This window comes from Megascapheus bottae, chromosome 8 (assembly GCF_031878675.1).
Source record: "Megascapheus bottae isolate mThoBot1 chromosome 8, mThoBot2.hap1, whole genome shotgun sequence".
Taxonomy (NCBI): domain Eukaryota; kingdom Metazoa; phylum Chordata; class Mammalia; order Rodentia; family Geomyidae; genus Megascapheus; species Megascapheus bottae.
Genome location: NC_143516.1, coordinates 14,395,248 through 14,421,427, shown reverse-complemented (window position 1 = coordinate 14,421,427; position 26,180 = coordinate 14,395,248). Strand labels below are relative to the sequence as shown.

The window sequence follows — 26,180 nt, the reverse complement described above, 5'->3', positions numbered from 1 at the left end:
TGAGATAAAAGCAAAATATTAGAATCAAAAGGCTATGGGCATGAATGATTTAAGAAGATAGGTGTCTGCACTTTTTATTTAGTTGTAGCATTAAAATAAAACATGAGAAATTGTCATTTATTCCCATCTTGTGGTTAGTCTCTGAGTAAGTCTTGTTGTTTTAAAACCCCAGGCAGTTAGTCTGGGGTGAAAGTTTAGTCCCACTTAAAAGAACAAATGTGCTAAAGAAAAGCTGTTCTAAGAATCATAGATTTGCATGAAAAACCGCACTAGGGAAAAACAGTAATTGCCTCAGCATGAGAGATGGAACGTATTTCAAGATAATTGGAGACTTTCTTTTATGTGTTCACTTTGGTTTAGTTTTGATTTCATGTACTTTAATTTGTTTCTGTCTCTTAATTTTTTTCTTAATTTATTCTAAAGAATGGAAAACACTCCTGAGGATAGGCCTATTTGGGAAATTATCTTCTTCAACACTCTTGGATACAATTTTTTTTTCTTTTGTTAGTCTTACAAGAAAAAAATATAGTATGGTGAGATAGGCTATTGCATTTTAGCAATCTGATAGTGGACCCTCTGACAATACATTTTTGTATGAGCTCATATACACTGGGAAAATTTCCATTAGGGAATATCATAAACAGTCTCTCCCTCCCCTCCCTCCCTCCCTCCCTCCCTCCCTCCCTCCCTCCCTCCCTCCCTCCCTCCCTCCCTTCCTTCCTTCCTTCCTTCCTTCCTTCCTTCCTTCCTTCCTTCCTTCCTTCCTTCCTTCTCTCACGCCTTCTCTCCCCTCTTCTTTCCTTCTTTCCTCCCTCCTTCTTTCTCTTGTTTTCCTTCTTTCCTATCTTCCTGTTCTCCCACCCTCCCTCCTTCCCTCCCTCCCCTTTCCCTCCCCCCTCCCTCACTCCCTCCCTTCCTCCCTCTCTTCCTTCCTTTTATGTTTGTATCTTTAAGTTTTACCGGAATTATCTATTTTGCATTTACTCACGTTTCTTACTATTTACATCTGTAAAACTGACATTTTCCTAATTAAATGTTGGTGCTTAGTTATTCCTTGAACAGGTATAATCAGAACTGGTCTGATTGGAGATGTTCCATTATTTGCTGAGCATATGAACTTACAAATGTACCTTCTGCTTCTTTTTGCAAAGGCATTGCGGCGGGAGTTAAAGGAAAAAGAATATTCTATCCTGAATGCTGTAGACCAAGCTCGAGTTTTCCTGGCTGACCAGCCAATTGAGGCCCCTGAAGAGCCAAGGAGGAATGTACAATCAAAATCAGGTGAGACTGATTTCTTTCAGATATCATATTAAGTAAAAATAACATATTTAAAAAACACCAGCAACAACAAAACTTGAAGCAGGAAATGTCCTATTCTTCAAGGTCTAATATTTAAATCTTTTCTTCTAAGAAAAATTGTCATTAAGTTAATCAATGTATGAATTCTTAAATGAAGGACTAATTTTATTTTTACCAGTCCTGTGGCTTGGACTCAGGGCCTGAGCACCGTCCTTGGGATTTCTCAAGGCAAGTAACGTTACCACTTGAGCCACAGCACCACTTCCAGTGTTTTTCTGTATATGTGGTACCTAGAAATTGAACGTGGGTCTTTGTGCATGCTAGGCAAGCACTTTACAAGTAGACCAAACACCTGGCCCAGAATCTCTATCTTAAAAGAAAAATTGGATGTCTAAAAGACTTAACATAATATGAGTTTAACAAAATGGATTCCTTGTGAATGAGGATCAGAGTGAAACCTTTTTGGTACAACGAATATATGCCAATGAAAATATGGAGTAATGAAACGCATGGCATAACTACAAACATGACTTTTCTGTGAAGTAAAAAAAATACGTATTTCTTGTATTAAAACAAGTTGCTTTACATCTAATTGCAAGAGAAGAAAGTTACTAAAAATACGATAGCAAATACCCAAAATATCTATATCTATAAAATAAGTTTTTTTCAGATATGTCAACATGAAACAGTAAAATGCCTTTCTTTTAGCAACAGGCAACAGCATTTCATTTAAAAAATAACAAATTACAACATCTATGTATTTGGGCTTACAATTGGAACAGGAACTATCTAATTAGCAAAGAACAATGTGTCACATAGTAAATTCAAGAGAAAATTCATAATGTGTTTTGGGGCCAATAGATAACTGTCTAATAGTTGTACACCATTGGCCATAAAACCATTCTAATGCATTTTTAAAAATTACCGGCATACCGTTCAGGGTATTTTTTCCCATCATTCACTTCACTGAGCAAAAGAGAACCTGAAAGAGCACCTGCAGGTCCCAGTAGTCTAAATCCTGAGTATTTAGTACTTGCAAGGCAAGTACCGGTAGGAGAATGGTCACCCCTGTTCTGCTGAGCCTTCTTTATGGAGGCTAGAATTTCCTTGACTTTCCAATCAAGTGAGTTGTGTGTGCGTGTATGCGCAATGCACACGTACATGCTGAGCCTAATTTTTATTTCTACTCATGTTTTGCACACTCTCAGTAATAGTGGAAGCTTCTCCTTCTCATCAAACCCTAGTCTGCAAATCACTCTGAATTTTTTGTTTGTTTGTTTCTGTTTTTGTTTGGGGTCTCAGAAGACTGATTCCTCTGAGGACAGTTTACCTGCTGCCTTCTTATTAACTATGGAATGAATTGATTTGGGAAAAAATAATTGCATCTATATTAAACATGCACTATTTTCTTGTCATTATTCCCAAAATAACATAATATAATAGTTCATAGCATTTACATTTCATTGCGTGTGTGTGTGGGGGGTGTGTGTGTGTGTGTGTGCGCGCGTGTACCAGTGCTGTTCACCATGGGGTCAGGAGGGTCAAAAAAGGAGTTTAGGTGTGGGGAAAGGAGCTGTTGGGGGAGGGGCTTTCCTGGATGGAGGATGGGGATGAGGATGAGGAATGTGTATGTTGGATGGAGGATGAGGATAAGGAGTGTGTGTCTGCGGTGTCCATTGGATTGAGAGAACCTGAAAAAGCAAATAGAATATTCCAACTTCAGACAGTAAGAGAGAAGGTGCCATTCCAGTTTCATGGAGTTTCCATTGGTTTGTTTTGTTAATTTGGAAGAAGAAGTTTTACTTAGTATAGTGTTCCTTGAATCTATTTTCCTTGTGTCCCCAGGACTTGACAGAGATACCTTATAGTAGATACCTGCTACTTTCAGGATATTCTGAGTCCCATTTTCAAATACCAAAAGTTATATCAATTTAGCTTTATGAATTTTTTTAGTTTACTTTGTTTTATGATTGGTAATTTTCCTATCCTTGCCTTGCTTGCTGTTATTTTCTGTGATAGTGCTTGATTTTTACCTGCTGTTCAAAATAAATGGAAGAAAATTACCTATAATAGCTTTTGTCCTTTCCTTGTTTACCATGACTTATGTATAGGTGCGATCTGAAATAGAGAGCATTTGAACATGAGTTATCCTGTGCCATAGTGAAGTATTCACTGTTGGATGCAAGGGGAGCTGTCAGAAATTGTATTATATTTGTTGAATTCTAGTTATTAAACATTTTTAATATGTTCCATAGACTATGCCCTAGGGTACCAAGATGGTTCTAAGTTCATTGTTTTTCTCCCTAATGCACTATTCTCAGTTCCTTCCTTTCCTTCTTTTCATTTTCCTGTTAGCAGTTATCTTATAGTATGATGAGCAGTTTGTGAATATTTGCAAATTAATATGACCCACCTCAAGTCTTCACCCTCTTTTGATAAGTCCTCTTTCAATACTCTATTAATTATAGCCCTCCCCTAATAGAAACCCTAGCATGATGCCTATAAAGCACAGAATTGGTATTTGTTCTAGTAGGTTCTGGAATGGGAAGCATCTTGACTCCTGCAGTCACAGAGGCTGCAGAGAACTGGTCATGACATGTCTGTCTGTCCCCATCTTGTGCTTTTCACATGTCCACTGAACACCAAGCTCCTCATCACATCCCACAGTAATGATCTGCTGTGTTCCTATTCTATTATGTATTCTAGTTTTCCTGCATATTGATCCCTCTTTCCTACTTTCAATTAGTTCCTGATTTCCAATCATTCCATTTGTCAACTCTCATGACCTACCTGCTCAACTCTACTCAAGACCTTTGTCGTCCTGGACACTTGGCCTTTCTGAGCTCTGCCTGGATTCCCTGTCAGTCCGGTAGCTCCCTGGCTGGGTTAAGGGTATCTACATCACAACCTTTCCCTGGCCTGGCTTTATAATGACTCCCTTGTGTTGTCTGAATATGAGAAATGCTCTGAGTGTCCAGCAATAAAGGATATTACTCAAGTCACAGGCAAGACATTCAGTACTCAAGGTTTGGATAGTGCTGTAGTTGTTTGAACTTGATACCCAGTGAATGATGAATAATGAGCAGAATGGAAGTGGGAAGACAGAAAAGGGTGACATTGAGAAGTGACTCTATAATCTAATAGCAAGGAGGAGAAAGCAAACAATGGAGAGGGTAGATGAAGGATGGATGAACATTCTAAAATAAAACAAATCACTGTAGTCTTTGCAGCTTTTTGCAGTGCAAAGCTGCAGTTTTGAATTATGGTCTATATTTGAAGGTGGAATATAAATCTTTTAAAAGAGACACAAGAATTTATACCATATTTTAAAATAAATTACCTTCTAAAATGACAGCCATAAAAAGCAGGACTAAGTGGGGTGATATGTAGTTGCCTGGATAACTCAGCTTCCAGAGTAAATTGTTCTAGCATGCATAGAAATTAGGCAAATAGGGATTTTTAACTGAACTAAAATTTATCTGAATAAAATTGTAGGAAATTTAAAAGCACACAGCTTGTTTAATAGACTCCTTGTTTGAACAGCACTTCATGTCATGAAGTTAGTATCATCATATCTATCTATATCGATACTATTTCCTGTTAATAAAGTCAAATTTTTTAGTGCTTCTTTTTTTCATATATTTTTATTGCAATTAATAGAAGGGTTACATTATATTTACCAGATAGAAGGTGCATAACTTCACAAACATTGATACCCTTTCTCATGTCTTGGTCCCCATTTCCCTCTCCCCCACCCCCACCCCTCGTCTTGTTTTCCCCCCTTCCCTATCCAATTTCAAATGACCAAATATGCATATATCCAATATATCAGATAACAAAGTGAAATACTGTAACAATATGAGATAAACAAGGGACAGCAAAAGAGATGAGAGATAACATAGTACATTAAAGACAACAATCACTCATTATATGGCTTTTGTTTCTATATCCTAGAGGTCCTTTCATTTAGCAACATACTTATGTATCTAGGTTGTCAAATTGTTTTTATTTGATTGTAAAAGCCTAGTTTGTACTAAAAAGGTAGAACAATAGAAGAAACATATTATTTGTTATATAATGAAAAGTTTGGTATTCAAATGGAACTCAGTAGTCAAGTACAGGTCTGGCATGTACAAGGCTCTGGGTTCAATCCCAAGCACCATGAAAAATAAAGAAAGAGAAAGAGGGGAGGGGAAAAAGAAGACAAAGATAAAACAGAAAAGAAGATTACAGTGTGTTGTTCATTTATTTCATCATTACTTCTTTAAAAAAGATTTTATTATTGATTTTTACATCATATTTCAAATGTCATGTTTAACAAACAAGTATTCAAGAAGGGATTCTCCGTTTACAGTCACTGGCACTTAGATTTTAGAACATAATTAAAATTAAGCTGAGGGTTTGTATGTCATAGATACATATCAATCTATATAACATATTATGTTTATAGAGTATATATCACATCATAGATTTTTATGTCTATATAGTTATGTTTATATCTCCAATACCATGTCCATAGTCTTGGGTACCCAAATATTGATTCATCGCTCTTGTACTATTTGGATCTCTGCACTATTCATAATTGCCAAGAAATGGAAACATATATATATATATATATATAATAGAATTCTACATAGCCAACAGACAAGATAAAATAATGGCATTCACTGGGAAGTGGATGAATCTAGAGTGAATCATGTTGAGTGAGATAAGTCAAGACCAAAGGAACAAAAGGAGCATGGTATACTTAATATGTGGATATTACATCAGAAGTTTACTTTTAAAAATTATTCCAGGTGCTGAGAGCATGGCCCAGTGATAGAGTGCTTACCTAGCATATACAAAGCCCTGGGTTCGAATCCTTATTACCACATACACTGATAAAGCTGGAAGTGGTGCTGTGACTCAAGTGGTAGAGCCCTAGCCTTGAGAAACCCAGGGATAGTGCCCAGGCCCCGAGTTCAAGCCCCAGGACTGGAAAAAAATTATTCCAGTTAAAGTATTTCTGTTACTAAAATTATTTCATTCATATCTGAACATCATTTCTGTTTCTGGCATAGACAATTTAGTTTCATTTAAGTATATCTCATGAGCAGTCATAGAAAAAGAAAATAGGTACCAGGGACTCACATTCTTTTAATCTTAAATGTTTTATAGTATTTTAGAAAGCCAGATAGATATTCACAATATTTGGTATTTCAATTTTCTTATAACTTTGATGTCTAATATATTATTTTATGGCATATCAAAGAAGCTATAAATGGCCTTTTGGTGTACTATGTTCATTTATTTTATGCAAGTATTAGCAAAGCTGTGAAAATCAGATTTCTGTAGTCATTGAGTAAAGATGTGAAATTATCAAATAGTTTTTATACAGTTCTCAGTGAGACTTCAACTTACATTATTTTCTTATGTCTAATAAAATGAGGCCAAATGGCACATTACCCCACAGAAATAATTAGGCTGGTAAAACTAACAGGTGTTTCTCCTTGAGGGTTTTTTTTATTTGTCTTTTTTCCTAATAGCAGCTTTATTAATGAGAACCTCATTAATCCTTAATGTCAGACTCTATGATTCTACAGAAATGGGTGCGGGGGAATTCACTCATGCTATCATGGAGCCAAGAGCAGGAAGGGGTACGGTTGGCTGCCACAACCAGAATGCCACCCAGGAATCTTTCCTCCACATTTTCCTCCTCTGCCTCATGACAAATTTTCATTTTCTTACTTTTGCCTGGACCATCTCACCACCCCCTGCTAGGGAGGATATGATAGCCTTTCCTTAGTTCCAGAACATTCTACTAGAGGGCTTTGGGTCACTTGAGTAATGTCTCAAGGTGTAGACTTATTGAGCTCCCTTCGTGGAGGATGAAGCTGTTCCCCCTAAGAGCTGAGGTGAGGGAGAAGCATGAGTACAATCTATAGACCTCTGTGCCATGTCCCTCCACTGTCTCCGTTCCATGCCATTCTCCTAAAGACACTGAGCATTGAGTGCTGTTATCATCTACTTAGCAGATGAGGAAACTGAATCTGAGGGGTTTAAAGTATGTGCAAAATAGAAGCCAGATAACAGGTGCTTTTGTTCATAATAATTAGTTTCATAGATTCTATGGAGGGTGCCAATAGTATAATTCTTTAGAAAGAGTGAATCAAAGCCCCCCCCCCAAAGTAAATACCAGAAAACGGGTACTTGAAGTGGGGGAGGGGCAGCTTGAAGGGGGAAAGCAATAGAATGCCGAATTGAGAAAAATAAAGGGTTGAAGCCCGGAGAAGGGTGTTGAAAGGATGACATGCATCAAGGTACATTGTTTACATAAACTGATTTGTTAAATGGCAAAAAATGTCAATATATAATCTAAAAATTAAGAAAAATGAGGGTAGGAGGGGTGGATAAGAATGTAGAAAAGGGGCCCCATTGATCAAGGTGCACTGTATTCATAAACTGCTTGTTGAATGGTAACTCCTTCATGCAACTTCTTAAAGATAAGCAAAAACATTCAGAAGGACTTTACAAGAATCAAGTAAATAATTCACTCCCCACCTTTCACTGTGGCCTTTTCTTTATTGAAATGCCATGCCTTGTTTTTGATTTCACTCACCAGTTCACTGATTTTATTCTACTGAGGGAGGAGGTGTTAAGCAATGTTAGGATTTATCTTTTTAATTTTCATATCAAATTAGAAGTATAAATAATTGCTCTCAAGAAGCCTGCAGAGTATAGGAATAGTTTGATTAGTTGTACGAGTCCAAATCTGATTAGTAAAGTTGTAATGCATGAAAAAGCACATCAACATATATGCTGCTTTCTTTTTCCATTTCTTCACTATGCTGTAATGGTATGTTCTTTTCCAAATGAAGGTTCTTCGGATTAGAGTGTGTCTTGTTTTCAGCTTTTATAAAACACAAAGAACTACTTCAGTAAGCCCATTCATAGGGAAAGAATTTAAAAATCTTTGCCTGCTAATACATGGCATAGGAACAGGATTCTATCTGAAAATTATATATTTTTGAGTGTGTGAATGTCCGTACTAGGGTTTGAACTGAGGGCCTGGGCACTGTTTCTTTACCTCTAGGCTAGAATTCTGCCACTTGAACCACAACTGCAACTTCTGGCTTTTTACAGATTAATTTGAGATTGTTCTAGGGCCTTTTCTACCGAGTCAGGCTTCAGTAGCTGGGATTACAAATATAAACCCATTGGCACCTAGCTGGGCCCTTAGCTTTTTTTACTCCAAGCTAGTGCTTTGACAGTTGACACATAGCTCCACTGCAGGTTCTTTACTGGTTAATTGTACATAAGAGTCTCACAAATTACTTTCGCTATGTTGGCTTTGAACCGAGATCCTTAGCTCTCATCCTTCTGAGTAGCTAGGATTATAGGTGCCAATGCCTGACCTACACAATTTTTCTTTTAAACTTGAAAACCCTTTGTCTATAGATGATTTAAAAAAAACCCATTAAATCTCCTAAAACAGTGAGACTTTATTATTCAAAATAATGGACATTTTCAGTATTTCTGTTTCTCATGAGATGCTTTTTAAATTAAACTTTTTATTGGCACCATATTAAATTGTACAAAGGATTTACCATAACATTTTCATATACACATATAATGTTCCTTGACATGGTTGCTGCCTCCATTACTCACTGTGATGAAAACCCATTAAATAAACAAATCAATGTTTCTGATGCTGATGACAAAGCTTAGTTTGATGGACCCGCATTTTAAATGAATTGATCACCATCTGCTACTTTCTCCAGTTTATATTGTGACCATCTATAAATCAATGTTGTCTCATAAAAATGTAGCAGTGAGTTACATATGTGTATTTTATGGTAATGAACACCTGGAATGTTACTTTCTGATGTGAACATGAAGGAGGGTGTTGGACGCTTTCAGGGTTGTATGGTAGGCATCTTGTTATTGCTATTTCTTTATAGAAACCCCAGCTCTGATAAATGAAAGATTTCACTATGTTTTAGAAAGTATAATCCTAACAAAAGTGCATACCCACCTGTTCAAGTCCTCCCTTGTTTTAGCAATATGTATATATATAGCATAATGTACTTAAAAGTCTTTAGTAAAAATGGCTGAGCTCAATTAGAAAGCTCCTGCTTCCTATGCTTGCTGCTGCATTAGCTTCTGGCTCCAGCTGACAGTTGCATGGGAGAAATTGAATCTCAGGCTCTTGTCCCTGGTTCTTGAAAGAGGAAGGGCGGACTCCAGACTGCATTCTCCTCTTCTTCCCTTTTTCTCTACCCCACCCATAGGAAACTTAAGAGAATGAGGGATAGGGGAGGAATGGGTGACAATGCAAAAGAGGAGTTATTAAGCAAGATAGATTGCCTTCATAATGTGTTTTGTTAAAGGGCAACTCCTTTGTACAACTACTTAAAGATAATTTTTTAAAAAACTAAAGAAACAAAAAAAGAAGGGAAGAAAATGGAAGGGGAAACTGTTCTCTTCTTTCCTTTTCATTTCTCTCTCTTTTTTTCTTTTAGATTGTTTTTATTGTTTAAGTATTTTTTTTAACTTGTACAGAGAACTTTGTATTCACCTAATAGATACTTTCTAGATCCTGGAACACAGCAGAGAATGGGACAGATAACCTTCTGGCCCTTGAAACTCCACATTCCAGCTTTTCATCCCCATTCAGGGCCACCTCCTGGCCCCCATGACCTGTGAGCTGACATTCATCTCCTTAGCTAACTCTGGGTAACCATATCATATGTGGTGAGGAAATTCAGGCATTATTCAATTACAAAAGACCAGAAGGTGGATCGTGGGTTTGTTGGTGGCGTTGGTTATTTGTTCCAGGCTCTTTTCCTGTTCCTCATCCTGGAGAGAAGTCTCCTTAATTATAGGCCCCCGTGTCTCCCTTAGCCCAACACCAACTCCAGGAAGACAAAAACCAATTCCGTCTTCATTGAATTTCCCATCCAGAGTGCCCCTTCTTTCCACCTCTTCTCTTTCCCCAAACTTGAGAAGCCTCTTATCTTCATGGATGGTCCATATTCTCTTTCTCTTTATCATATCCCTATTGACAGATTCAGGCTGAATATTCACATTGACCTACTCTGAGTAGCCTCTTATTATTGTCATCTTTATGATTTATTAGATGAACATAATTAGGGATGCTGCTGTGCTGATGGCACTTGAAGATGCACTTGTGGTCTGCCTCCTAATGAGTTCTCGCCACCAGCCGTCCTGCAGATGAGGAGGAAAATGGGCAGGGTCCACTTCACAGCTGATGAATGAGTTCAGGGAGAGTAGGTTGATCTTAATTATATAATTAGAGAATATGGGAAGAATGGATTCCCAGTATTTTAATCAGAAATATCTTTTGATTATGGAGAGAGGAGGAAAGAACTAGTACCCAAGGGGAGGGGCAAACAGACATAAAAGCCCAAGTTTTATTCCTTGAGTTCTATTAAGTTAATCAACTGGGTTTACTTACGGGAAAAGCTATAGATATATCTGAATAAAATGATAAAGGGAATGTGAGGAAAGTATACTTCACTGGAAATAGCATGACCAGGCCCACTAAAAATTCTTAAAAGTATGGGGTTAGGAAGAGAATTTTAAAAAAGAAAGTTAATATAGCAGAAGTGACTTTGATTTGTTACATAACTGCCATACTGAAACCCTGTTGCAAATTAATTGATGCTATTAAAAATAAGAGAAATAACACAATAAATATTACAAAGAATTCTCAACTCTTATCTGAAAGCTTTAGTATTTACCATAGAACACAAGAAATTTTGGAGGAATAGTTGTTCTTTGGTTTCCAAATATGAAGATTTTATTTTTTAAAAATGTAATGATGTTTATTTTGAGGGGGGAGGCTTTCTGAAGTTTTCCCTTTCTTTCTTTCTTTCTTTCTTTCTTTCTTTCTTGCTTGCTTGCTTGCTTGCTTGCTTGCTTGCTTGCTTGCTTGCTTTTTTTCCCCACCATGAATCATTCTAACTTGCTATTTCATGTCTTGTTGCTTCTTACATCTTGCACAAAGGTTCTGGAAAGTTTTAGTTTTTACCTTGAACATTGCTCTGTTCTTGGCTCAGAGTATGTCTTGAGCTAGACTTTTGCAGCATTTAGATGTACTTTTATTCTGACTTTTCAGTGATCGATTTGATGTATTTCCTTTCTGGCAAACAACTGATGCATTGAGCATGGAGATTTGCTTTTCTTTGGAGAAGCTGCTTGGGTGGGGATGAAATAATAAATACACTACAAAAGGACTTCTCTATCAAAAGATCTGACATTACCTGAAGACAAAAGAAGCCTAGCCACCTTGGCATGTTTTATCACAGGACAAAGCCACATCTCTCTCTCTCTCCATGCTGGGTTATTTAATGACTGAGTCAGAAACAGCTTTTACTTTATGCAAGGAAAATCATCATAATTAAGCTGTCTATTCTGAAATTGGTGGGTTTCTTATTCTTTTTTTAATATAATAGCAAAGCACAAATGTTTTAAATATTTTTTAAGCCCAAGCGACTTATTAACCAACACAGGTGTTAGCATCATAAAAGTTTCCCATCTCATGTCTCCTGAGAGTATAGACGTACATAAAATATATAGTGTGTAATATAAGTATTATTTTTAGCTTTTTATAGATATCCATAAGGTATAGGGTCTCAAATGAGGTTTACCTTCTTTAATAGCAGTCCTTTTTTCTTTCTTTTTCTTGGCAACCTCAGGGCATTGGCACGGTACATGTGGTTTAGGACTCTTCTCCCGGCACCTTGGCTTTGTTTCCTGGCTGTTAGTTGTTTTGTGGTACTGGGGATCCAACCCAAAGCCTTACACATGCTAAGCAGGTGGTAAGGCAAGTACTCTGCCACTCATCTGTATTTCCAGCCCCTCCTGACTGTCACTTGAAGCTGGTTCCTTATTTTCTTACTTATGCAAGAACAGTCAGCCCATCCACCATGGATAGTTTCTCTTTTCCTCAACAGGTGCCAGGAGATCATTCATATCTCTGTGGGTGTACAGCACATGTTTCAGCAAGACAACTTGAAGTTCTGTGGTTGTCTACTGGTTTCAGGGTTTATTGCTGTGTATCAGTATAAATAGTGTTATCCAGAATTCTTTGGAAATTTAGAGACAAATGTATTTAACTTGACATTTAAATACTAGTTAAAGAAAAGGCAGGTATGGTAGCTCAGACCTGTAATCTCAGCTACTCAGTAGTAGACAGAGATTGGGAGATGGCAGTTCCATGGCAATCTAGGACAAAAGTTGTCAAGACCCCATCATTACAAAAACCTGGATGTGTTATTGTGCATCTGAAATACAAACATGACGTATATTTCTGACACCCTCAAAGCTCTCTTGTACTGTTGCACATTTAGAAATGTTCACCATATTCTTGTCGTGTATGATATTCTGTTATTTGTGAGGTGCAAAAATGCCCTTTATTAAAAAATGAACTGCCAGAGACACTTGGGAATGATGAAGTATCTAAGATATACGATTTCTCTTCAGTTAATTCTTTTTGGAAGCATTGTAAATTAATCTTATTTTCTGAGAGTTTTTCTTCATAACTTCCATCTATGCTTGGCTAATTGTATTTCTCATTTCTCTTGAGAAGAATGAAATAAAAAAAACTGTCTTTGGATTTGGCATAACTAAATTTATGGTAAAAGAAACTTGTTTTATCTCTTTTTTCCTGTTATATATCAAGGTTTACAAATATATTAAAGTTTGGAAGTCATGAAAACTCTCCATTTATTAATTTGTTTTCTTCTTTGAAGTGTAGAAGGTGGTGATGAGTTAGTGGCGAAAGTGTAGAGACATTTCCTCAGACTTGACCACTGTAACTCTGTGTCTGCTAGATGTTCTTTGACTGCTTTGAATGCACAGTTGCTCTATTCAGACTGTTTCTTAAATAAATATATATATATATTTTTTTTTTTAAATCACAGAATTGACTCCAGAGGAAAGAGCCCAAAGGATTGCCAAAGCCATGCGCAAACAATCTTCTGAAGTCAAAGAGAAATGGGAAAGTCTCAATGCTGTAGTTAGTAACTGGCAAAAACAAGTGGACAAGGCCTTAGAGAAGCTCAGAGACCTGCAGGGAGCCATGGACGACCTGGATGCGGACATGAAGGAGGCGGAGGCCGTGCGCAATGGCTGGAAGCCTGTGGGAGACCTGCTCATTGACTCACTGCAGGATCACATTGAAAAAACTCTGGTCAGCACTCTTGCCTTGGACAGTTTTTATTGTCTGTGTATGTCTGTGTGCTGGTCCCACGACTTGAACTCAGGGCCTGGGCACTGTCATCAAGCTTTTGTGCTCAAGGCTCCTGCTCTGTCACTTGAGCCACAGCTCTACTTCTGGCTTTTTGATGGTTCATTGGAGAGTCTTGTGAATGTTCCTGTCCAGGATAGCTTTGAACCGTGATCCTCAGATCTAAGTCTTCTGAGTAGTTAGGAATATAGGCATGAGCCACCAGTGCCCAGCTATGATGTTTTTTTAACATCTTACTGCAAAGTATAGCATGATAAAGAGCCACACAGGAAAATTGCCAGTAGGGATTCTTACAAAGCCAACACTATTGCTCCTTATCATAACTCTACCTCAGGAGTCATGATAGAAGTTTTCTAGAATGTCACTTGCTGTCACCAATTTGTTCCCCAAAAAGGGTGAATTTAGATACTCTACTTTTGTAAAGATTTTATTAACATTGATTTTTAAATCATACTTCAAATGTCATGTTTAACAAATAAGATATTCTTTTCTAAACATACTTTAAAAATCCTTTTTAAAAAAATACTGTAAAAATCCAACTATGTGTCCTCAAACCATGTAGATAGGTTTACCTGTTTTATTTTGATGTAGCATCCCTTTTTAGCTTCAGAGAGTAGGTTAGTATACAAGATTATGTGCCAAGTAGTAATGAATCATAGCTGAGGAAAAGCCAAGAAAAAATTCAAAGGATTTAGTCTGACTGTATTTGTCATGCATGGAATTTTTATTGCAAAAAGTATATATATTTTTTCACAAACCGTGATAACAGCCTTCCTTTAATGTGCATATGGCTAAATAGGGAGGTAAAGAAAATCTGAGAAATTAGCTGAATACTTAAGTAAAGTCTGCAAGTAAGTATATGAATGAGTAGACAAGAGAAATAATAGGAGTCAACATAGAGGCTTACTGTGTGCCAAGAACCGTTCTTAGCCAGTTCACGTGGATAGCTTTCTTTATTCTCACACCAATCTAACAAGATAGATAATATTACTGTCCCTATATTACAGACTTTAAGAAAAAAATGGAACATAATTGTTGAAGCCCACCCAGCTAGATATAAGTGTTAGAGAGTATTTGTGATCTTTTTCTTCTGCTCTTTGCAGAAAATTCTTTCATATAAATGCAATGAAACACATCTTTGATCAACTCTGAATGAAAGCTTTAAATGTTAAATATATTTAAATTTATCATTATTATTACTACTAAGAGTGTTGGTGTTTGCTATTTTTCAGTGTAGGTGTACTTAACTTCCCAGCTGCCTACATATTAAGTAGGATTCTTACCATTCAGATATACTAATACAATATGAATTTAAGACAAGGGTCCAGAAACATAGCTGTTTGTATAGCTTCTTTAGAATTTGTACACTTGTTCTTATCTTAATGGATTTTGTTTGCTTTGGGAGTTTTTGTTTTATTTTTTGTTTTGCTAGTCCTCGGGCTTGAACTCAGGGCCTGGGCATTATCTGAGCTTCTTTTGCTCAAGGTTAGCACTCTACCACTAGAGGCACAGCGCCAATTCCAGCTTTTTCTGTTTAAGTAGTGCTGAGGAATCAAATCCAGTGCATGCTGGGCAAGCACTCTACCACTAAGCCACATTCCTAGCCCTTAATGGGTGGTTTTAAACACTGATGTACACAGTGATATATAAAATCTACTGGACAGCCCCAATATGCATCTTAGTTGAAGCAGAAATTTACCCACTTTAATTTGGACTCATCTATCTATCATTCAGGGTAATGAGTCTTCAGGAAAAACAAAAAGAAAAATTCTATTGAAATTATTAAAGCCCCAAAAGTTTAGGAGTTGTTAATCCTATTTAATTAAAGGAATTGCAGATCTTTCCATCCAAATCCTTTTGTTCAAATCTTTGCTGAAGTGGAAAGCTATAAATAAATAACAATTAATATTTCAATTGAAAGGAATAAACTGGATTAAAACATTTTAACGTCCCATTAGGGGGAAAGAAAATAAAAACACCAATCACATTGAGCCAATCTGGGATATTTTTACATGTACTTGCTCAAAGTAGATTCCAAATCCTGTTGTATAGTATACTTAGGCAGGTAAAACGAAGCACTGATTATTGCTAAATATTAAATGTGACAGAGTACCTGAAAAAATATTTTGGGGATAATCAAATAATTTCAACTGTTGAAATTATCTTTAATCATTCTCACTTTCAGAAAGTGCACCTTCTGGCAGGAAACACTTGAGATTTACACCTGCCAACCGTCTGCCTAGCACCTTTGATGCCAGCAGATGTTTCTGTTTTTTTACAGCAAGGAGGGCCACATAGGCTCTTACTTTCTTATCAAAACATGATAAATTGCTTCTTTCTTCTACTACACATAGCCATTCTGAAACCACTTAAAACTTGCTTTCTTCCTAGCCCTTTCAATTTGGAGGCTCTTCAAAAATCAAAAGATAAACTTTCTTGATAAAAACCTACTTTGGTGCCATAAAACACCTGACCATAAAAATGAAAAAAAAAAAAAAAACAACAAAGCTCCAAAGACCTTGTTTGTCGAAGGTCTTTTTCTTTCATGTTCTCACCTGTGGCTTAAAATAGGGAAACATTATATTTTTTTTTCAGAGGAAATGTTCAGTGTTCCTTAAGATTTTTAAATCCTCTCCTGAAGTTACAACAATCTAATTGAATAAAATAAAATGTATCTTTTTAAAAATGAAAGTGGTTAGGACCATATCTGTTTTCCTTTCTTTTACTGTATTGAGCAACTATTTCTATGAGCATCTCATGTAGCCCATGTGGGCACGTGTTAGACTACAGAGATGGAGTGTGAATTCCTCAACTATTGCATTAGTACCTAAGGTTCTATGCTGATGCTGAATATGGTGATCAATAAAAGCAACATTTTTTAAAATTTTCATCTGATTCACAGCATGAATGAGGTATGAATGATTTAAATGACATCACATTATTATTTTTCTCTTTGCCTGCATAATTCAAAGCTCTAAGTTATGAGGGTAACTCAGGTCACTAAGGCTCTGATCAGGCCAGCTGTTGTTGATTAGGCAGCTCTACCTGCTGACCCTTGAGCTAGTCTTGCCATTGACCTTGACAAAAAGATAGATGTACTAGCTTCTATTTTATTTTATTTTATTTTATTTTGTTTTATTTTATAGTCACCTTGTCTTGTTTGTTTCTTCCAGGCATTTAGAGAAGAAATTGCACCAATAAACTTAAAAGTTAAAACAGTGAATGATTTGTCCAGCCAACTGTCTCCACTTGACCTGCATCCATCTCTAAAGATGTCTCGCCAGTTGGATGACCTTAACATTCGATGGAAACTTCTACAGGTATCAGCTTAGCTCCTTCCTAACACAGGCCTTTGTATACCCAGCCTCACTGTTCTACCATTTATGTTCATGTCTCTAACTGATCAAATTTGGTAAGGATTTTTGCAAGTGATGACATCAGGGCCTCATTTATTTATAAATATCCACTCCAATGTAATTTTGTATGCACATTTCACAAAGTAGAATAAGTCATAGTAGCCTGTCACTGAAACATTTTCCCATAGTGGCTCAGAAAGAAGTCATTTTTCTTCACTATGTATTTTTTCCTTGAGGAAACATAAGAACATTTCCTTCTTTTTTCTTCTGATTGGTTTATATACGTGAATAGGTGTCTTGCTTGTTGTTTTTCAACATAGCACATGTATACTTTAGCTCTTAGATTTGAACTGTTGTTTTAATAGCTCTCGACCTTACTCAGTCATTCCAGATTTAATAGAGTCATCCCATGGGCATTTCTCTCAGGATTCTTAGGTATGACAATTTGAAAGCCACTATCAATGCCAATCAAGAGTTTATGGCAAAGAGCAGGCTGTTTGCCCTTTATTTATTTTACATTATTCCATTTCTCTGTTTGTTTTTTTTTATCAGTTGTTGGGCTTGAACCAAGATCCTCAGATCTTAGCCTCCTGAATAGCTAGGATTTACAGGCTTGAGCCACCGGTACCAGGCTTGATTTATTTTTTTAATCATCTTCATGTGAGGATTCCTATGGTCCATCCTGATTCACTTGCTATTCTCTTTCTGTTATCACCATCTCCAAAGATTAAAAGTCAGCGAGTGAGTTACAATTGAAAGAGAACTTTCGGTCTGTCCGTTATCTTACCTCACCATTCTGGTGACTGCTGGAGCTCAGATAGCACATTAGATGAGAAGAGAAAATCTATGCTAGTGGACAACTCAGTTAAATTTCAGGAATAGCACCTTTGTTATTTGTAAAGCATGACATTTGAATTTTTCTTCATCTTAATTAATAAAGTAAATTCCAATATAATTTTCACAGCTAACTAGGAGGAGCCACACTGCTCAGTGAGACAGACAAGCTTCATTTAAAGGCAGCTGACAATAAGATTGACAATGTAGATAAGACTGCTGACTAACACTGCATGTACAATGAGTAGGGAAAGGGTGATGGAAATGTCAGTAGCTGCGCGCAGTTGCTATTGATTTTCACTCTGCATTTTTATCACTGAAGAACTAACTGTAGTTTATATGCATACACACATACAGGATGGTCATCTATTGGTATGCATAGGCAGGTATTATCTCCTGATAATACAAATGTCACTATCTATTTCTCTAATTTCACTTGGTTATTCTTTTATCTACTTACCGTCCCTCTATCCATCATCTTGTTTGTCTGTCCTATTTATCTTTCTCATCATCACTGACCTATCCACGTATCTTTCCTTAAATTTCCTTCTTAGACTATTCTAGGCTTCTTTCATTTGCTCTGATAGAACATTCTGTTATCTCCCTTACCAGTGAGATGAGTAGATGCTGATCCTATGGGCATAGGCTCACTTATGTTGCCACAGAAAGCTCACACTCCTTATAGGAAGGGTAGTTAACCATTAGAGTGTAGATTCCCCCTCTAGATGACCAGATAGGAATCGTAGTGCCAACACCCACTAGTTCTGTGTCCTTGGCTGTCTTCTTATGCTCGATTTCTTTATCAATAAAATAGCAATAAGAATAATGTTCAGTCAGTATGGCTACAGTGACACTTAACAGTTTATTTTAATGAGTCGTTTAGAAGAGAATCTATCTCTACATACTGTTACTTTGGGGCTATACGTTGATTTTCACTGTGACATTGGTACCAGGAAGAAGAAGTCCATGCAAGCAGCAATATCTTGGGCAGTAGCATCACTTATTGTTAGATTTTTGAATCAAGCATATTATTAATGTCATGTGTTGAAATCAAGTCACTGGATGTGTGTGCAGGTTTCTGTGGATGATCGCCTTAAGCAACTTCAGGAGGCCCACCGAGATTTTGGACCAGCCTCTCAGCATTTTCTCTCCAGTGAGTATGGTAAACTTGACTGATCTAATTGACTGAGCGAATTAACATATCCTTCACTTTACCCAAGTAGACTTTGTCTTCGCTTTTCTTTAATATGTTTATGTAATTTATATATAGTAAATAGGATGTGTTAACAACAATAATAACATTGGTTATTATTTGTTAGTTATGTTTTTCATTTGCCAGCTTGTTCTGGTAGCTAATATGGCATGTTTTTTGTATAAAGGTTATGAACTTTTACATAGGCATTTTATATTTTATTATATATTTTCAAAGGCATTTGTATTTTACTAGTTTAAATTTTCTTCAAGGAAAGCGCTTTTGCGGTGAAGACATACCTGCAGCTTTTAAAGTTAAAAAAAGAATAAAGAGGTTTCCACAAATCTTACAGTGAGAAAATTTGAGTGTACTAATATAATTATGGTCAGATTTGCTTTTTCTTCTGGACTAGCATTGCAGATTGAGTTCTGCACATACATAGTTTTTTATTGCAGTATTCTCCAGTTGGAACTTTTAATTTTGTGTACACTGCATGACCTCTTTAATAATTTAAGGTCCTATTTTATTTATTATTCACTGCTGAGGATACTAAAGAAAGGAGGATTTAGAGTCTCTCAGATTGAGTTTAAATATTCATTCTCCCTTTTACCAGGCCTGTGAATTTCTGAAAGTTAATTTCTTGGTCTTAAATATACCTTAATACCTATTTCCTCTGATGGCCTTCAGAACTCAGTGGAAAAATGTGTCAAGTTACACAAAGCATCCAACCTGGATCTTGGCATATACTTTCAGTAAATATTATTTCTTTTTCTTTCATTTCCTTTGGCAAATATATGTAAGACAACAATTTGCTTAATCTAATTCAATTTCTGTAAAGTTTAAAAGAGCACAAAGTGTACTTCTCAATTACAACTTCTTTGCATTTGTAACCATAGGGAAAGCATAATATTTTTATCTCACAAGTAACTTCTTGATTACATTCCTATTTTTCTCTTTGTCACTGCTTTACTGCAATGAAAGATCAAACTTTTTTTCCTTCATATTTTCAGGAATTTGAATCAGTCATCCTTAACCCTTCTCCCTGCTACACCTAAACATACACCCATCTTAAGTTTTTCAAACTTGAACCCTTAGGCGATCCATCTTTGAAGATGTAAAATCCTTTCTGGGATACATTTACTAGGCAAAGTGTTTCTTTGTTTTTATTTGTTTAATTTTGAAGTAATAGGCTTTGAATGCAGGACCATGAGCTTGTTAGAAAGGTGCTTTGCCACTTGAGCCATGCTCCCAGTTCTTTTTGCTTTAATTGTCTTTTGGGTAGGGTTTTGCATTTTTGCCCAGGATTGGTCTTGGACTGTGATCTTCCTACTTACACCTCCAACGTGAATGGAATTATAGACTTGGCCACCAAGTTCAGTTTATGGATTAACATGGGAGTCTCACATACTTTTTTGTCTGAGCTGGCCTAGAACTGATCCTTTCCTGATTACCTTCCAAGTAGCTGGGATTGCACACATGTGCCACTGTCTGGTGCTGTCTTTTTCATGTTCAGACACCATTAGTGTTGGAATACATATGATTTTAGTGTTCTCATTACACATTGAGGCTTCCCATTTCTTACACTTAATTTTATAGAATGTGGAACTACACCATAAGGCCAAATTAAAGAACTTTCTAAATAATTGGGACTCTCTTTACAGTTCTAATGTTCTATTGTTTATTAATATGGATAAAGCTCTGCCTAACAGCCACTCTTACATTACAGAAATCAAGTTTCTACTCTTCAAGAAATGGAGCATAGTAAATTTTATGAAAATTTGGTTAAACTCAAACACATGTTCTTTTATATGGTCCAAGGAAGTTGAGGTCATTCAAATGAAAATAATGATTAAAATGAATGAAGAACTGCAAATGAAATTCCAATTAGTAAATCTAATAATCGTTGTTCCCTGCTGCTTAAAAATTTTGGCTTTATTTTATTTCTTGGACTTTAGCCATGGTTATAAAAGAAGTGTTAGGCACAAAATAAGGACTGACCCTCTAGCCTAGTGCCAACACAAAATGAGATTGTCTCTAATGAGGAGTATAATTTACTTCATTCCTCTTTTGGGGAAAAATTGAAATTAGATTCACAAAGTTGCTAGTTAATCTCTTTACCACTTGAATTATGTCCTTTTGTATTTTTCTTTCTTTTTTTTTTTAAGTGCCTGTCCTGGGGTTTGAAGTCAGGGCCTGAACACTGTCTATGAGCTTTTTTTGCTCAAAGCTAGTGCTTTACCACAGAGCCATTTCCAGCTTTTTTAATGGTAGTTAATTGGAGATAAGAGCCTCATGGATTTTCCTGCTACTTGGGCTGGCTGTCAGCCATGATTCTCAGATCTCAGCCTCCTGAGTAGGTAGGATTACAGAAGTGAGCTACAATTTTGGAATGGAAAATGGACTAACCTAATATACTAAAGACCTCAGTCATTCAGTCATATTTAAGCTCTGTATTTATTTACAAACAATAGCTTTTTACAATCTTATTTTAGCTCTGTACATTTAATTCCTTGGATGTGTGTTATGTTGTCAGCTATTAAAACAAAAGATATATTTGGCAGTGGTTAATAAAGTTTAAAATGCTACACGTTTGCACCTTATCAAAATAGCATGAAATTCCGAAGAAAGAATTATTGGTAACAGCTGACTACGGAAAAGTCTAATAATATTTGCCAACGTTTATGTCATTTTACTTCATTCAATTAGAAAGTTTCCCAGAAGCTCTCCAGTCACATGTAGTCCTCTTTTTTTTTGATCTTTCAGCACAATCTTTGTTTATTAATGATTAATAGAGAATTTCAGAGCCCATTTCTTTAACTAACAGACATTAATAATTGCAACCAAGAATAGTTTGGCTAAATAAGGAGATCTGAAGACATTTTCTGGGGAAAGCTTCCAGGTTAGAAGAGAGAATAACTGATGTTATTAAAACATGAGATGTACTTTATTTACTTTATAATTTCTTACATAGCACTCAAAATAGTCACACTGTCTTCCAAGCAACCGCTATAAATATGATTCAATTTAATTCTCCTATTAAATTTATTAAGCTTTTTTTTTCTGCCAAACCTGGGGCTTGAATTCAGGGCCTGGGCACTGTCCTTGAGCTTCCTGAAGTCTAGTGCTCTACTTCTTGAGCCACAGCACCACTTGCATCTTTTTTCTTTGTGTGTTGTACTGCGGAATTAAACCCATTGCTCTATTCATGCTAGGCAAACACTCTCCCACTAGGTCACACTCCTGGACCAGTTTATTAAGCTTTATTATTAGCATTGTCTTTAAAATAGGGAGACTGAAACCCTATCTTTTTCAGTTATGGTACAGAGAAATTAAGCATATTCTTGCAAATAAAGACCTGCGGCAAACTCTGGTCAGAGAAAGTAGAGAACGTAGTAGATAAGATCTGAGTGGGACTAATATTTACAAATGTCTAGCAGTCAAGAATATATTCAAAGAAAGTAGTTCCATGAGAGACATAAATGTATTAATAATATATAATAAGCCAAACATTAGAATTTTAGAAAAATATAGCCTCTCTTCCTTGCACACCCAGGAGGGTCTCTCCGGGGTTCTCAAATTTGAGTTCAGTATCCTTTTAAAATTATTTCCTCTATGAATAAATATAATGTGTTCTTCATAATGCTACCATTTTATTTAAGTCTCAAGATTTTATTTGGGATAAGTGTTCCTACAAATTTACATGTGGTACTCTTTTAGATAAGTTTTATAATAAGTTTTATAATTTACTGCAGGGATGGTATGCTTCTATTAATAAGCAATTGGTATTGTGAAAATTAAATACCGCGATTAAAATATAAACTCTTAACTGTGGTAATTTCTACTGCCAAGTAAGACTCTATTATCTATGAATTTCAAAAAATGGTTCTATACAGCTGATGGGCCTGATTTTGTATAATTGCTTACTTTGTTTCATTTCATATTTTTCTGGTTTTATTTTATACAATTTAATTTATTGAAGTACTCTCTATCCTTAGTAGCTATTCCTGAGTTTGATGTACTATAAAAATATTATTAGTGATCTGCAAATTTAGTCTTGAGAAATGTAGCTTGTAATCTGGATTTTAGAATGTGTAGAGTTCAGTTTCCAGATGGCACTAGGTTTCATGTTGTGTTGATTATAAACTAAAAAACAAAACCAAAAAAAAAAGCCTGTTCTTTCTCAAGTATTTGCATAAACAGGTTCAGTTAGCTTTTGGCATTAGAAATTGAATCTGGGTTGTTTCTCTCCTTACTTCAAACGTACCTTTAAAGCCATTCTAGTTGGCCTGGTATGTTTCATTATCAAGAGGAGTCCAATGTTAGAATGGCCTTACTGAATCTGCTATAAACGGTGTTCAGTTGTTTTGCATTAAGCTGAAAGGCTTCTGAGTTTCCAGCATTTCTAATAATCTGCTTTTGTCTTCCCAGCCTCAGTGCAGCTGCCATGGCAAAGGTCCATTTCCCATAACAAAGTGCCCTATTACATTAAGTAAGTTGATTTTTAATTTTCCCTTTTGATACTAACAAAATAATGAAATTCTATTGTTAACAAGCCCCTCATAACTTTTTTTTTGCCAGTCATGGGGCTTGAACTTAGGGCCTGAGCACTGTCCTCAGACTTTCCTCAAGGCCAGAGCTCTACCACTTGAGCCACAGTATCAATTCCAGCTTTGTTTTCAGTGTATGAGCTACTGAAGAATTGAACTCAGAGCGTTGCGCATGCTAGCCAAGCACTCTACCACTAGGCCAAACTCCTGGCTCCTCATAACTTTTACAAGTGGAATTCAGTTGTGTACCAGTGGCTCACGCCTGTAATCTTAGCTCCTCAAGAGGCTGAGATCTGAGGATCTCAGTTTAAAGCCAGCCCAGGCACTAAAGTTCGTGAGACTCTTATCTAAAACTGACCACTCAGAAAACCAAAAGTGGCGCTGTGGCTCAAGTCATGGACCACTAGACTTGAGTACAAAGAAGTTCAGGGACAGTAAGCAAACCTTAAGTTCAAGCCCCACAACTGACAAAAACCAAAAAAGTGGAATTCACTCCTCTTCTATGGAAAAGATGTGAGTAGTTGAAATGATAATTGCCATTAATGAGTTTTTCTTTGTTTTGAGGAGATTGTATTTGCATAATTAATTCACAGTCATCATCAGTTTTGTGGTTCACTTAGCATACTTGTGGTCCACTTCTGCATACTTTTTCTCCTTCAGATATAACACTATAAAATTTGTATAATTTTACGTGGCATCTTACTACTTTATTCTTGGCTTGATCTTTGTGTTGTCGTAGGACAGAATGATAAATACTATTTATACAAGTTTATAAAGTATAACTTAGTCAACCTATTGATTTGACACTTAATAAGAATCATGATTGACCATGTTTCATGTATAAGGAGAGATGTCATAATTATGAGAATGTACACCTATTGTTAGGACACAGCTTTGTCTCAAATAAGCTGCATCACCTCAGGCAAGTTGAGTTAATATCTCTATACTCCCCTCTCTAATTACCTTTTTCTCTCCTTCCTTTCTTTTCTAGTATTGGGGTTTAAACCTAGGGCTTCATGCTTACTAAGCAGCTGTTGTACAACTTGAGCCACTCCACATTCCATATTTTAGTTAAGATTTTGCTATATGCTTGGACCAGCCTGGAATGTTATCCCCCCCTCCCTTTTTTTTGGCTTTCCTTTGTCATTGGGTTAACAGGCTTATGACACAAGGGCTCTCAATCATTGTGCTTCCACATAGATGATCATTAGTTGAGATGGAATCTCATGAACTTTAGTGTCCTGGCTGGTTTTGAACCATGATCATTTGATTGTCACCTCCCAAATACTGTAGTTCTAGGCTTGAGCCACCACATCTAGCTAGTATTTCCTTCTGAATCTTGTCTTATACTCTAAAATTTATCTCCAAGTTAAACAAACTGTTGCTAAAGCATTTACCAAATCTAATAAGCAATATATCTTGCATATATTAATGTTTATATTATATTTATCTATAGTATTCAGTATATTGAATTGAGGTGAATTTGAGAGTAAATTATCAGACCAGTTGACTGGTGTCCAATTTGTGAAAACACAAATGGAAAGGAGTTAGAGGCTGGGGAAATTGGCATCTTATTCAAATCTAACACCTTTAGAATTTTTATTAGAACAGATTTTCCTGTTTTTATAAAACTTACTTGACCAAGACTTTTACTATTTGCCTTGTTGTACAACTTTGATAGGCTATTTCCTCAATAAAAGGAGAAAAAAAATCAACTTTGAGTAGATCTAAAGGCTACTATTTCCCATGAAGAACTGTTATGAAAACAAAAGCTAATTGCCAAGCAAACTAATCAGAATTCAGTGATAAATGAAAAGGCTTTTAATATATACTTCTTTCACATTTACTCAGATGAGTAAAAGGGAAATGTTAAAAAACAAAACAAAACTTCCTCATCATGCTTTTGTAATATCTTAGAGGTAAATTAGTTTACCAAACTAATCAAGTAGAAAAGTAGGTGTTCCAAATTTTTCAATGTTGAAATATATATAAAATATATTATAAAGAAGTAGATATTATATTTATATATATCCATATAATGTATACAGCAAAAAAATTTGGAAGAATGAGGACAATTTTTTTCCTATTATAATTTTATGGATTTAATTTAAAAATACACTTTGATGACTTGCTTGTGCATTTCTGTCATGCTAAGGAATTCTTTCTTTTCTTTTTTTTCCTTTTATTATTTTCCTTTTATTATCTCTCAGTAATTGTAATAAGGAGTTGCCATTTAACAAAGCAGTTTATGAATACAATATATCTTGATTAATGTCATTGCTTTCAAAACTCTCACCCAGCCATGCCCTACTAATCCCTTCTCAGTCTTCTCAATTTTGTAGGATAGTCCTTGGATTCTTGGCTTCATTTTCCTCATCTTCTTTCTTTTCTTAATATCTTGAAGTATACTATGGCAAATCCAGGATCCCTTGTTCTTAAATACTAATAGAGTATTAGTCTGATTTGTAATGGTACACGTGGCAGGAATCTCTTATTTCTCACTGTCTGTGTTCATCAGATTTCCATCACACTAATAAATACCTGAGAACTGTTGTTTTGGGCTCACAGGTGTGGAGATTCCAATCCCTGATTGGTTGGCTCCATTGCTTTTGGAGTCTGCAGCTAGCTGAGCCATCTTGATGGAACATGAAAAGGGTAGAGCCTCTGATCACATAGTCAGGAAGCAGTAGAGAAGAAGA

General features: G+C 36.1%; 1 protein-coding gene across 1 annotated transcript in view; it reads left to right on the top strand.

Moving 5' to 3' along the window:
• Utrn (utrophin) overlaps positions 1-26,180 on the top strand; it is a 402,939-nt gene that overhangs the window by 294,191 nt on the left and 82,568 nt on the right. The window contains exons 53-57 of the mRNA XM_090338004.1: positions 1,152-1,281; positions 13,227-13,495; positions 16,726-16,872; positions 18,817-18,895; positions 23,363-23,423. Of these exons, the coding sequence (XP_090194130.1) occupies positions 1,152-1,281; positions 13,227-13,495; positions 16,726-16,872; positions 18,817-18,895; positions 23,363-23,423 (686 nt within the window). The remainder of the gene's footprint in view (positions 1-1,151; positions 1,282-13,226; positions 13,496-16,725; positions 16,873-18,816; positions 18,896-23,362; positions 23,424-26,180) is intronic.